Genomic DNA, 12,311 nt, shown 5'->3' with positions numbered 1-12,311 from the left:
GTTTAGGTGGGTTGGGTTTTTCTTTTTCTTTTTTTTTCTTTTTTGAGTCGGATTTTTCTTATCAACAGTAACAAGGCCTTGGCTGTACAGGGAGATCCCATCCTGGAATAAGGGTCTCAAGGGAAGCAGGAGATCGCAAGTCACTGCCAAGCATGAGTCAGGGAGTTGACGTTCAATAGGAAGTCCCCAAGGACCACCCACAGTTACATCAGAGAGACGGTGTCTTCAGGGTCCCTCTTGGTGGCTCCAATTGTGCTCATGTGACCCCAGATTCAGGGTTCGCAAATCAGGGTTCATATTTTAGAACTGGGACCAAAAATGGTTGATGCCCATTCAGTCCTTCACCCAAAATATTTTATCCTTCATTCCACGAACCCTTATCAAGAGTCACTCGGGGCCAGACACTGCGCCAGGAACTTGAGCTGACAAAGAAAAGGCACTCAACATATATATTTTTTGAATTTCTACCACGTGCCAAGCCCAGAGAGGTGGAGCCCTGGGATGACCTGTGACTCCAAGGGAAGCTGATCTGGATCTTGCTCGGAGAGGAAACCACAGAGCTCATGCCTATGTCTTTCTGAAGGATTATGGAAAATGGGAGGGAAGAATATAGCAATAGTTAAGCCAGATCCAAGGAAAACCGAACAGAGAAGGTATTTGCTTCCAGGCCAGTGTGGGAGAGGGGACACGTGACAGCCTAGTAAGACATAATAACACACACAGGAACTGTCTAGCCTAAGAACTGTCACCATGGGCTGGCCCCAGGGACCACACAGCCAGACGGAGACCTCAAAGAACCACTGTTAGAAGGTCAGCGTTTCTGCCATGTTCCCAGGTGACATCCTCCAGGCTCCCAGATTCTCACAGTGGCTCACCGTGTCTGGCTTGATCTCAAGCTTTGGAACAGGAGCCAAGCCCGAGGTTCTGTGTTTCAGAAGCCTATCACCTGGGTCTTTGGTTTATTCAAATGTGCTTCTTTTGAGCCTAGAGGCACGCTTTCTTCTCTCGTTCTCTCCTTTGAGAACTTCTCACCGCCTAATTTATTTCGTATTTAACAGACATCCTGAGCTTTGGCTGGTGTAAAGCCCTCTGCTAGACACTGGGGCAACTCACCAAAAGATGAGTGAGAAATAAGGGCGCAGGACTTCCCTGGTGGCGCAGCGGTTAAGAATCCGCCTGCCAATGCAGGGGACATGGGTTTGAGCCCTGGTCCGGGAAGATCCTACATGCTGCGGAGCAACTAAGCCTGTGAGCCACAACTACTGAGCCTGCGCTCTAGAGCCCGTGCTCCACAACAAGAGAAGCCACCACAATGAGAAGCCTGCGCACCGCAATGAAGAGTAGCCCCCAGTCGCCGCAACTAGAGAAAATCCGTGCGCAGCAACGAAGATCCAACGCAGCCAAAAATAAATAAATAAATTAAAAAAAAAAAAAGAAAAAGAAATGAGGGCCCGTCTGCCACGAAGGAAGGTAGGCACAAGACACACATGAACGGGAGCCAAGGGCACCATGCTAAGTGTGGGCTAATGATAGGTGTCAACTTCCCGGCTACGTGTTACAGCAGGGCTCAGGGTGTGCTGCTTGTATATGCGTGATTCATATATCAAACATTTCCCAGTTCTAGGGCAGCCTCAGAAGTGCTTTCACGGGGGAGGCTGTGTTTGAGAAAGACCTCAAAGGGTGGGTGGATATCTAAATGGCAGGTTCTTATTTAGCCTCCTTAAGACCGTCTCCTACTCCCTGGGAGGAGCCTTTTTATAATCCTTTGTATTCTGAAATATATAAATAGAGAAAACTGCATGAAGCAAAAATGGAAAGCTTAATGAATTATCATAAACCACCACCCAGGCCAATAAACAGATGGATGGCAGGACCTCAGAAGCTCCCCTGTTCTGAACATCCTACCCATCACTAACCTCTCCTGCACCCAGGGATGACCTTTATCTGGACTTTTATAATAATCACTCCCTTTTTTTTCTTTTCAGTTTTACCATCTAAGCAAGCACCCCTAAATCCCAGTTTTGCTTTGCCTGTTTTTTGAACTTAATATAAATGGAAGCCTTCAGAGTTGTCCTTTGGGGTCTGCCATTTTTCCCCTCAACGTTATGTTTGCAAGAGTCACCCATGTTGTTGAGAGAAACCACAGTTTGTTCATCTTCACTGCTGTATAGTATCCCAATGAGAAACCAGATCACAATTTATTTATCCATCTACTGCCGATGGGCTTTTGGACTGTTTACAGTTTGGGGTTATTATTAGACATGATTATGGATAGTCTTCTAAATATCTTTTGGTGCATGTGCATGCATTTCTGTTGGGTATATAGCTCGCTGTGGACTTGCTGGGTTACTAAGTGTGCTTATCTTCAATTTTGGGATAATACCAGGCTGTTTTCCAATGCAGTTGCACCAGTGTACACCCCCCTCAGCAGTGCATGCGTGCTTTCACTGCTTCACATGCTTGCCAACACTTGGCACTGTCAATTTCTTTTTCATTTTTATTTCAGCCATCCTGCATCTCACTGTAATTTCAATTTTCACTTCCTTGATTTATAACGAAGTTGCACACTTTTTCATATGGTTACTGGCCATTTGCTTATCCTCTTTTGTGAAGTACCTCCTGCCTGTTTTTCTATTAGGTTGTCCTTTTTTTTTTTCTTTTAAGTTTTTTTTACATATTCTGGATAAAGGTCCTTCGGTAGTTACGTGTGTTGCTAAAAATCTTCTGGGAGGAATTTCAAATGTCCAAATAAGTCAATTTGGAAAAGACCTAGGGGGGAAAAAAAAGAAATCTCTGTACCTTTTCTAAGTTACCAGCCCCAGGCCAGGCTTCAGTTTTAGAGGGAAGTATGGAAAGGAAAGTGTACAATTTGAGATCAGACCCACCAGGTTCAAGTCTCAGCTCCTCGGGCCACTTCCTGAGTGCTCTTAGGCAAGTCACAGAGCTCTCTGGGCCTCAGTATCCACACTTGAGAACTGACCAAAATTACCTCCTGCACGGTTGTTCTGTGGCTGGAAAGAGGTTATGTGTAAACGTACTTTAAAAACTGCACATGGTGGTAGCTGTAGTTAAATCAGAAGCAACTGGCCACACTGGCTTCCTGAACTGCCCGACCAGTTTCCTGAGCTGTGTCCCAGCACTAACAGCAGAGGTGGCAGCAGCCACCTTTCAGATCCAAGAAGATCCCTTCTCTCTTTCCTGTGGGCTAAGCCAGAGGAACCTTTAATCCCCAGCTCTCTCCCCGCAGTGTCAGACTGTACTGCCCACAGCCTGGAACAGGGCTCCTCCCTGCCTGCCCAGGCAGGAAAACAGGAAGCACTCCCCACCCTGCCAGGAGGTGGGGCTGACTACTTCCCTCTCCTAGGTGGGCATCTCTCCAGGACATCAACCCTTCTGGATGCAGGAGAAGTCATGGCCGCTGGCCTGTGGCACCACTGCACCAAGCTGTGCCCTACACCCCGCCCAGGTCACTCCCACACTTTGTCCCGAGGTAGTGGAATAAGTGGGCCCACGCATGGGGAGCATAAAACGGGCCTCACCAGTGCCTCACAAGCAAGGAACCCTTTCAGTGCTCAAGTGGGGCTGGGAATCTGCTCTCTTGGACCACACGGACACACCCTATCCCTTCCCAAGGTGCACTAGCATCCTTTCATGAGCCCCACGTCACTGGTACCTGGGCCCCATTCCACATACAGGGGGCAGCTGGAAACCCCTTTCAAGAGAGCAGTTGGGAGCTCAGAAGAAATGTGTGTCCTTATTCTAATGGCAAAGGCTGCTTACAGGGGTTTTATAAGCTGAAATATTTGAGAGCTGGAAGGACCCCCAGAAATCTCTTCCAGCCTCCTCATTTTGAAATGAGAGATGCAGGGGCAGAGCCAGAGACAGATTTCCTGTCTCTGCACTCATCCTAACATCCCTCATGCCCTGCTGCAAACTACAGCACCTGCACGCAGGCCACTGCCATCAGCCACGTCCAGGTGCCCGGGACACTAGGCCAGTTTCTCTCCCTTCCCTGTAACCTCTTCTAGCTCAGAAAGATCTGACCTGAAGCAGAATGAAGCCCTGGGAAGTCCAAGACCATAGTTCGGGAATGTTTATCAAGTGTTCTGAACTTGATGGAAATTCAAACTGTCAACCTTGAGCCCTAATTCTGTTTCCAGCCCCTGCAGGCTCTTTCCTAAGTGAAGTCTCCAACCTAGTGGGCCATGTACTTCCATGGTACCCTGGGTGCCCAGGCCTGGCACACAGGGCAGGCACTTAGTGAGATATGCTCATTGGGGAAATCAAAGGAGACAGAGGGAGAATCTCCAAAATGTGCAAAGGAAAAGCACTCTGCAAGTGGAGGTCTGCCTGCGGCCCCCAGGCTGCTGTAGATCCTCCGACTGCTGTATGTTCACATGTTTGGCAAACAGTGCCTGCCTCATGCAAGGGCCCACTGGGCACTGAAACCCAGACCCTGCCCTCAAGACCTTCCAGTCTGGAAGGGAAGCCAAGATGTGCACGTGGATGAATGGGAGGGACATAGAGTAGCTAAGGGACCCTGCTCACCTGAACCAGACTGCAGGGGCTGCCTGGTGGAGGGATGCCCTGTAAGTTAAGGCCTGCAAACGACAGGGACTAGGGACCCTGATGGTGCCACATCATGTGGGGTCTCTGTGCAGCCAGCAAAGGTTCCTGGAAAATGGGCAGTGCTGGGCTTTAGAGACAATCCATCTGGCATCAGACGCTTTGGGAGGCGGGGAGGATGGAATTACAACAATGCAGGCAAAGGAGGAAATAAGGGCAGCGACAGTGAGAAGCAAAGGAGGGAAGGACAAGAGAAACATCACAGAATAGAGTGTGGCTGTGAGGGCAAGAGGCGGGGAGGGCTCAGAGCTGATGCCCAGGAGATGATGGGACTAATGGGGACCAGGCACAGGTGTTCACAGGCTGGGGAGGCCCAAGCAGAGTTTGGGGCATGTGTGGTTTATCAGGGGGCAGATATCCAATGGGAAGTGGTCACACAGGCCAGGAAGTCAGAGAGTCGGCGTCACTGAGGTGAGAACAGAAACCATCAGATGGAAGTGAGGGCAGAGGAAGTGGACAGGAGGAAAAAGAGAAGTGGGGTGAGGACAGAGCCTTGGGGACCCCAAGTGTTAGGGGAGGAAGGAGGATGAGAGCTGGAGGGGGCCAGGCAGTGCCACAGGGATGGCAATCGGGGCCAGTTTTCCTGGGTTTGAGTCCCAGCTGTCACTTACTTCAGAACCTTGAGCTGGTTATTAACCCCTCTCAGCCTCAATTGCCTCATCTGTAAAATAGGGTTTATAACCCTATTTGTAAGTTTCTTGTAAGACTTGAAAGGGGAGATTTGTGCAAGGCCCTTACACTTGCACAAGAGTAAGTGTGATAAGTGCAGGCTTTTCTCATTAGTATCGGTGGGAGGAAACCAGAAGAGGACAGAACCACAGAAAAACCAAAGAAAGCTCTCGGCATCCTTTCTAGTTTTCAATACCAACTAAGGGAGCAAGCAGGGGACAGGAGGGGTACAGCACCTTTTATGTTAGAAACCATTCCTGTGTAGCCAGGGTTGGGATCCACTGATTCCTCTAGCCCAACCCTACAACTTTTCAGCTGGTTAATCGAAGGTTGAACAACTTCTGATGATCATGAACGAGATGGCAGAAACACCCCTGACTTAAACGTGGAGAAGAGGACTTGTCATCTGATTTTGAAGCCCTGGCTTGTCTGTCTACTTGCTATGTGGCCTTGGAAAAGTCACTTGGCCTCTCTGAGCCTGAGCTGTTAAATAGGTTAAAGGCTATAAATCCCCTAGCATGTTCCTAGGACCCAGCAAGCCCTGCATAAATATTTGTTTCTGTTCCTGGCTCTTCCCAGTGTATGACTGGTTAGGCTCCTTTACTCTATCGTGGGCTCCATCCAAGAGATTGTGACTAACGATTTGTTCCTTCCCCTGTGTTTCCAGAGCCCCATCCTCTCCTCTGATCCCAGCATTCACCTGCCACAGAGCAAAGCTGCTCAAACTTCCGTGTCTCATTGAAATGCAGGCTCTGATGCAGCAGGTCCTGCCTTGCTAATGGCTCCGGTGATGCCGGTGCCACGGGTCCTCTGTCCCCCTTGCAGAGAAGGCCCGCAGTGGCCGGTCCACCTCCCTGCTGACTCATGAGCTCCTCTGGGGCCACTCTCTTTACATTACTCATCTCTGAGTTCCCTTCATGGTATGTACTCACTAAATGAATGTGGAAAAAAACAAGTAAACCATACAGAAAACCATTTTCCAGATAAGTAAATACAGACAGGGTATTTTGTTTGTGAGTGGCAACCCTCCAGATTCATTCCAGAATCGCCCTCTTGCCCGACTTGAGGACAGTGTGGTGGGCCTGAGACCTGGAACCCAGAGTCCTGGGTTTGAATCCTGACCCTTTCTCTCACCGACCAGCGGCCCTGGGCAAGTTACCAAGCTCTCATCCATAAAATGAGGGTGATAACACCGAACCACAGTGTGACCCCAAGGATGGCTAAAACCTGCTTTATAAACTGTAAAGTACTCCAGGCAACGTAGCATTATTACTGCAGCTTTTTTGAGGGCGGGAACTACTTTTTATTTCCCTAGAGACTGAAGGTTGCTTGTGATGGGCTGGGTGGGAGACACACCAGGGGTCTGGTTGCAGATGGGGACTGAGGCAGGCAGGGCAGGGGTCCCCACTCTGGCAGGGACACTGGCCACGTGAAGTGTGAGGATGATCCCAGGAGAGTCGAGGAGGGAAGGCTTCCCAGAAGAGGCTGGCAGTGGTGGGGAAACAAGGCGGGTCTGAGGGCACAGGCAGCTGGGGAACGGGCCTGACCGGAAGGAAGGCAGAGAAATCAGAGTCCCCTGATAGGCCTGGGGCAGGGCTCCTGACTGAGACTGCAGAGACAAGGCAGGACCAGGAGGGAACTTGGGGCCACTAGCAAAGAACATCAAGTAATTACAGATGTTCCCTGCAGCCCAGAGCCGAGTTCCCCATCCAGGCCAGGCCTCCCTGTGGGACCAACCAGTCACTCTGTACCCTTGACTACAGCCACTTCACCACTCACATGAGCCTCAGGCATGTGAGGACAGAGGCAAGAGCAACAAGACACAGTCCCGCCCTCAGGACGCTCACAGTTTACTGAGGGTCACAGAGAAATGGGGACAGGACAGGTAGCAGGTGCGAGGCGTTCAGAGGTGGAAGGGACCAGTTCTGCTCCTGTCTCCACTCAGCCAATAAGTCTCATCCACACCCATCTCCAGACCATTCCCCATTCCTGGAATGGCCCTGTCCCTCCTCTCCACCCAGCAAGTGCTAGCTCAGGCTGAAGGGTGGGGTTCAGACCTCAGAGGGCTCCCACCCGCTTGCCACCCCTTTCCCACCCCCATGGCCTGTACTTTAAGCACACACTCTTAGTAATTATTGCATTAACTAGTAACACTTCTGCCCTTTTACTGAAGAGTTAATCACAGCCGATGCAACTAAGACCCGATGCAGCCAAAAAATAAAGAAATAAATAAGTAAATTAAATAAAAAAAAAGGTTAGACAACTTGCCTGGGGCCACACCACCCACCCACGTGCCTGGCAATCAAACTCCAACCTCTTCTAGCTCCCATGCCAGTGTTCTGCCCAGTACTCAGAGGCCACACAAGGTAGTAGTTAAGGCCACACAAGGTAGTAGTTAAAGGCTGGGATCAATTCCAGCTGTGTGACCTTGGGCAAGTTACTTAACTTCTCTGTGACACAATTTCATCCAGGTAAAATGTGGCTGATACCCACCTCATAGGTCCTTATCGATACCACCTCACAGGACCTTACTGAGATTAAAGAAGGAAATATAATAAAGTACTTAGAACAGTGCCAAACACAATAATTAGTTACAATTATCATTCTAATGTCGCTAATTCTCATGGTTTCTTAACTCATTAAAAAATTTTTTTCTAACTCATGTTTATATCTCATAATACATTTCATAGGTAGTCATTAAAGAAAATACATTTCTGCAGCTTGACTAAGATGAGGTTTTAGGATTCTCCTCTTTCCTTTTCTTCACTCTCCTACTCCCCTAATAGTTTCAACAATAGAGAAACTCTCTTTTCCTGATTCATTCTACCTCCCCTCCACACTACACATACACAGACACACACACACACATGTGCACACATGCACACACACATGTGCACACATGCACACACACATGCACGTGCGCGCGCGCGCACACACACACACACACACACACACACAAGCCACTAGGTCAAATTTGGCCAATTATCAGTGTTCCATAGAATGGAACTGGCAAACACTGACCTAGACTCTTCTTATTGGGCTGTCCCTGGATAGCTAGAGAAACTTTCATAAACCTAATTTCTATCACTATAATGGGTCAAAGTCTTACGTGTATTTCTCTATTGCTCCAGTTTTTATTTATTTGAGACTCTAGAAGGAATGAATTACCATTCATTTTCCTTTGCCATTAAAAAAAAAAAAATTCACACTGTTTCCTGGAGCAAGCAGCCTCAGGTGCCCAGGCAGCTAGTTGAAGCCATAATACCCACAGCAGACAGGTAGCTTCCTTCTTTTCTGGGGTCCAATCCACAAAGTCAGAGAATAAACCTTAAACCCAGCTGGGCCCTGGGAGACAGAAGTGAACAGCCATCTCTCCCATCCCACCTGGGGTAGGATGATGACCTAGGAAGGGGACACTCCCTACTCTACATCACCCAAACACACCTGCGAAGGGCTTGGAAAAAGAAGAGAAGGAAGTCCCCTGGGATGAAAAGCTTCATTCTTTGCAAGATTCTCTATATAGAACACTCAGTCAGGAGCTCACCATCTGTATCTAAAACCCCAAAGCCCTTCCCTCACACGGTACTGTATTTGGGGGTGGGGGGGAGCAGAACACAGCAGGAGAACCAGCCTCTGGCAGTAGAAGTCCCACTGGTTCTTCAAAGGTTCCACTCCGAGGGCAAGAGTGAAGAAAAAATGTGCCCATACCGCTTTGGCCCTGGGATTCAAAGAGGTGCTGTGCCCTTGGAAACGGATTTTGCATACAAACGAGCCAATGAACACCATAAACATGTCAGCTTTATTCAGTCCAATCAATACACAAGGCATTAAAACTCTGAGGTAAAAATGGATTGTGGCTTTTTGTTGACGACAGTGAGGAATTTTGGCCCCCAGCCCTGCTCAGGCTGGACAAATGGGGCAATCTGCCTATTAGCTGTCAGGCACATCTTGGGGGATGAAACCAAAACCCCAATTCAGGGTTCTGGGCACCCCAGGTCAGCTCAACTTGACCGGCATGGGGCCACTGGTCTAAAAGCCTCAATTCCTGCCCCCGGGCCGGCCCCCTCCAGCCCCCAGTCATCTTCCAAACTCGGCCACACATCACATTTCCCACATTCCTTCTCACCGCTCAGACCCCTTCAGCCGGGCCCTCGGAGACCGACAGCTGGGGGTGGTGTGAGCCAAGCAAGAGGCACAAGGAAGGGGGCGCTAGGGGTGGGGGCAATGTCAGCACAACCCTGAAGCGATCGAGAGGGGAGGAAAGGGCTCCCCACCCTTCATATCCCCGACCCAGCGCCCCACTCTCGGCCGCCAGTAGCCCCCTCAGTAGCCTCAGCTACCCTCAGTAGCCCCCACCCCCGTGAGCTTCCCCAGCCTAGGAGCAAGCCTTCCATTCGGCTCGTTTTCGGGTTCCTTCCCCTCTCACCGCCCCTGTAACCCCTGCCTTGCCCCGCCAGGATCGGCTCCCCTCAGTCGCGCCGCACGGATCATGTCAGCTCCTCGGAGCCGCCCTGCCCTCTTCCCCAGGCCAGCCGGGTGCCCCCGGGGTCCCCGACCTTCCCTGACCGCCCTGACCTGCGCACCAGATGCCCTCTCTCGCGGCCCCCTTGCTCTGTCCTTTCCTGGGTCTGCAAGACCCCTACTCCCTTCAAGTCCGCTCCAGGACACTGCGTCTCTCGGGATGCCCCAGCCATGCGCGACCCGGAGTCCCCCGGTCCTCACCTGAGTCCGCTCGAAGCTCTCCCGCTCCGCCGCCTCCATCCCCGCGCCGACCCCACGTCGGCTCAGCACCTTTGGCAGGGGGTTGGGTACTTGCTTCATGGAGCTAGTCATCCGGTCCATGTCGCCCCGCGGAGCCGAGTCAGGGGCCCTCAGCAGCCCCGGGATCCCCTCTGCGCCGCCCGCCCCGCCCTACCCACTGGGATCCGGCGCTAACGGTACGGCTCCCGCCTCCCATTGGCTGAGATCACTGCTACTCTCCTGAGGCCCCGCCCCCGCCCAGAGGCTTCCCCGTCCGCCCCCGCCTTCTCCAGAGCCCCTTGACTCGCCCTACCCGGCTGGGCCCTAGGGACGGTGAGGCGGGCCGTGACCGGCCCGGAGGCCTGTCCGTCACCGGGCCCCACCTCCCCTGGCGGGGGCGGGCCTGGGGCGGGGCTTGGGGCGGCCCTGACCTGCCCTCGCCCTCCCCTCCCCCGACGCCCAGCGCACCGCTCTCCCTGCTCTGCCGGCGCCCGAGTCTTCCCCGCGACCAGCGCTCTCCCAGTGTCGGGGCCGCTGCGAGATCCCGGTTTGGTGGGCGGGAGTCAAGCTGGCGGGGAGTCGGACCGCCCGCAGGGAATCCGGGTCCGCTTGGGACTGGCCTATTTACTCCTTTCGGGCCGGGGACGAGAGAGCGCGCGTTGGACCGGCTCGGCGGCCGGAGTCCCAAGATGCGCTGCCTCGAGGCCCGGCTTGCGCAGGTTGGGTCAGCTTGTTGCAGACCTGGCCGCCATGGGTAGCGACTCCCGCCCAGCTCCCTCTGCTTCCTCCCTTATCCTCCCCCTGCCCCCGAATCCCTGCCCATCCCTTTTGTAATGTTCTCAGACCAGGGAGCGCTGGGCTGGGTCGGGTCAGTGGAAACTTCTCGACACCTTTCCAAACCTCTCATCATCTGGATCTGGCCAGAACGTATTCAGACACTTTATATTTATCCCCGGCTCTGGGACACCCCTCCCATCCTGCTCAGTCGTCAGCCAGGGTACCGACAGGCAGAGGGAAGTGTGATCCTTAGCGGAGATGCTGAAGAAAGTTAAAAGTTTTCCGTTCAGTGCCAATTTTGGTGTTTTTAAAATAAATGCTTTTGAAACTCAAAGAAAGCCGTTACTTAAAAAAAAAAAAACTAAGAGCTTTTGATAAAAATTTGCACATTCAGTAGAGAAGGGGAAGAGGGGGTGGGCCTCGGTAGGCACTAGGAAGCTACTGAAGGCTTTGCCAGCTGGCATTGTATGGACGGGATTATGGGGGCGAGAGGGGAGGGAGGGAACCAATGCGGAGACTCCAGCAGTAGGTGAGACAACGAGGGCCTCCACTAGAGAGGAGCGGAGAGTTCGGTCCCGTGGGAGGTTCTGTGAATAGGTTTGGACAAAGGGAATGCGGGGAGGGAGTGTCGGGGCCAGAATTTCTGTAGAAGAAGGATTTAAGGGTGGCATCGTGATGGAGGGGAATTGCGTTGAGGCTACATTTGCGTAGCAAGAACCCTGGTTTCGCCTTCTTAGATTGTGTTCTTAGGGGAGGCCTTAGGAGTGGCTCTCCTTGGGTTGCTCTGGGATGGGGTTAGCTGTCACCTAGTTTTGGATTCTTTGCTCTAATCATGAGAGAGGAGGCACCTGACAAGAATTGTGACCTAAGGTAGAAAACCAGTCACCGGGAGACCGCAATCTCTGTCTTTTCCCTCCTCTCATTTCCTACTAGTGCCTCCCCCTGGCCAAACCCAGCTGGAGGCAGGAGGGCTAAGGGTGATGGGTCAGGTCTGCCCCCTCCCCTCCTTGCAGGCTCAGAGCAGAGTGGAGAAGAGTGGAGGCTGGAGCTGGAGGTTCCCAGCATGGGGTGGGGGCGGGGAGGGACCCACAGGAGTCTGCCTACAAAGAAAACAGACAAGCTTCCTAAGCTTTACTTCTCTGAGCCCATTCTGTTCTGTACCCACCTCCTGCTCTGGACCCAGCTAAAGAGTGATTTATGATCCTTTGCCCTGAGTTTATGGCTTCAATAAACAGCGGCCCTTTAAACAGGGATTAAGGGATCAGCCTACTTCTTATTAGAATAAACCAGAGTAGGAGTCAGGAATCTGTGGTTTGGAGGCACCCTGTGGAGAAAGATTCAAGCGAGTTACCTTCCACTGTGAAACTCAAGAGTAAGTTAAAAATAAGATTTCCCACTTGCCGCAGCAGCAAAACCCTTTGCCAAGGGTAGAGGGAAACCCTCCCCCAGGAAGTAAACTACAGGACCCTGCCTGCTTCCTTCAGCTCTTAGCAACTCTC

General features: G+C 51.8%; 1 protein-coding gene and 1 long non-coding RNA gene across 4 annotated transcripts in view; both read right to left on the bottom strand.

The window, feature by feature from the left end:
* The window catches only part of HIP1 (huntingtin interacting protein 1), a 153,711-nt gene extending 143,496 nt beyond the window's left edge, over positions 1-10,215 (bottom strand). For all 3 annotated transcript variants that reach the window (XM_067705883.1, XM_067705885.1, XM_067705886.1), the window contains exon 1: positions 10,018-10,215. In XM_067705883.1, coding sequence (XP_067561984.1) covers positions 10,018-10,137 — 120 coding nt within the window. In that variant the 5' untranslated portion in view covers positions 10,138-10,215. The remainder of the gene's footprint in view (positions 1-10,017) is intronic.
* Positions 2,627-6,589, bottom strand: LOC137206796 (uncharacterized). Its single transcript, XR_010934832.1, has 2 exons — positions 2,886-6,589; positions 2,627-2,769 (listed from the first exon to the last, which is right to left on the bottom strand). It is a non-coding gene; the product is annotated as an uncharacterized lncRNA (long non-coding RNA).
* Positions 10,216-12,311: the final 2,096 nt, after the last annotated feature.

The sequence above is a fragment of the Pseudorca crassidens genome, chromosome 15 (assembly GCF_039906515.1).
Source record: "Pseudorca crassidens isolate mPseCra1 chromosome 15, mPseCra1.hap1, whole genome shotgun sequence".
Lineage (NCBI taxonomy): Eukaryota > Metazoa > Chordata > Mammalia > Artiodactyla > Delphinidae > Pseudorca > Pseudorca crassidens.
Note: the sequence above shows the minus strand (reverse complement) of the source record. Positions and strands in the feature narration are given on the sequence as shown.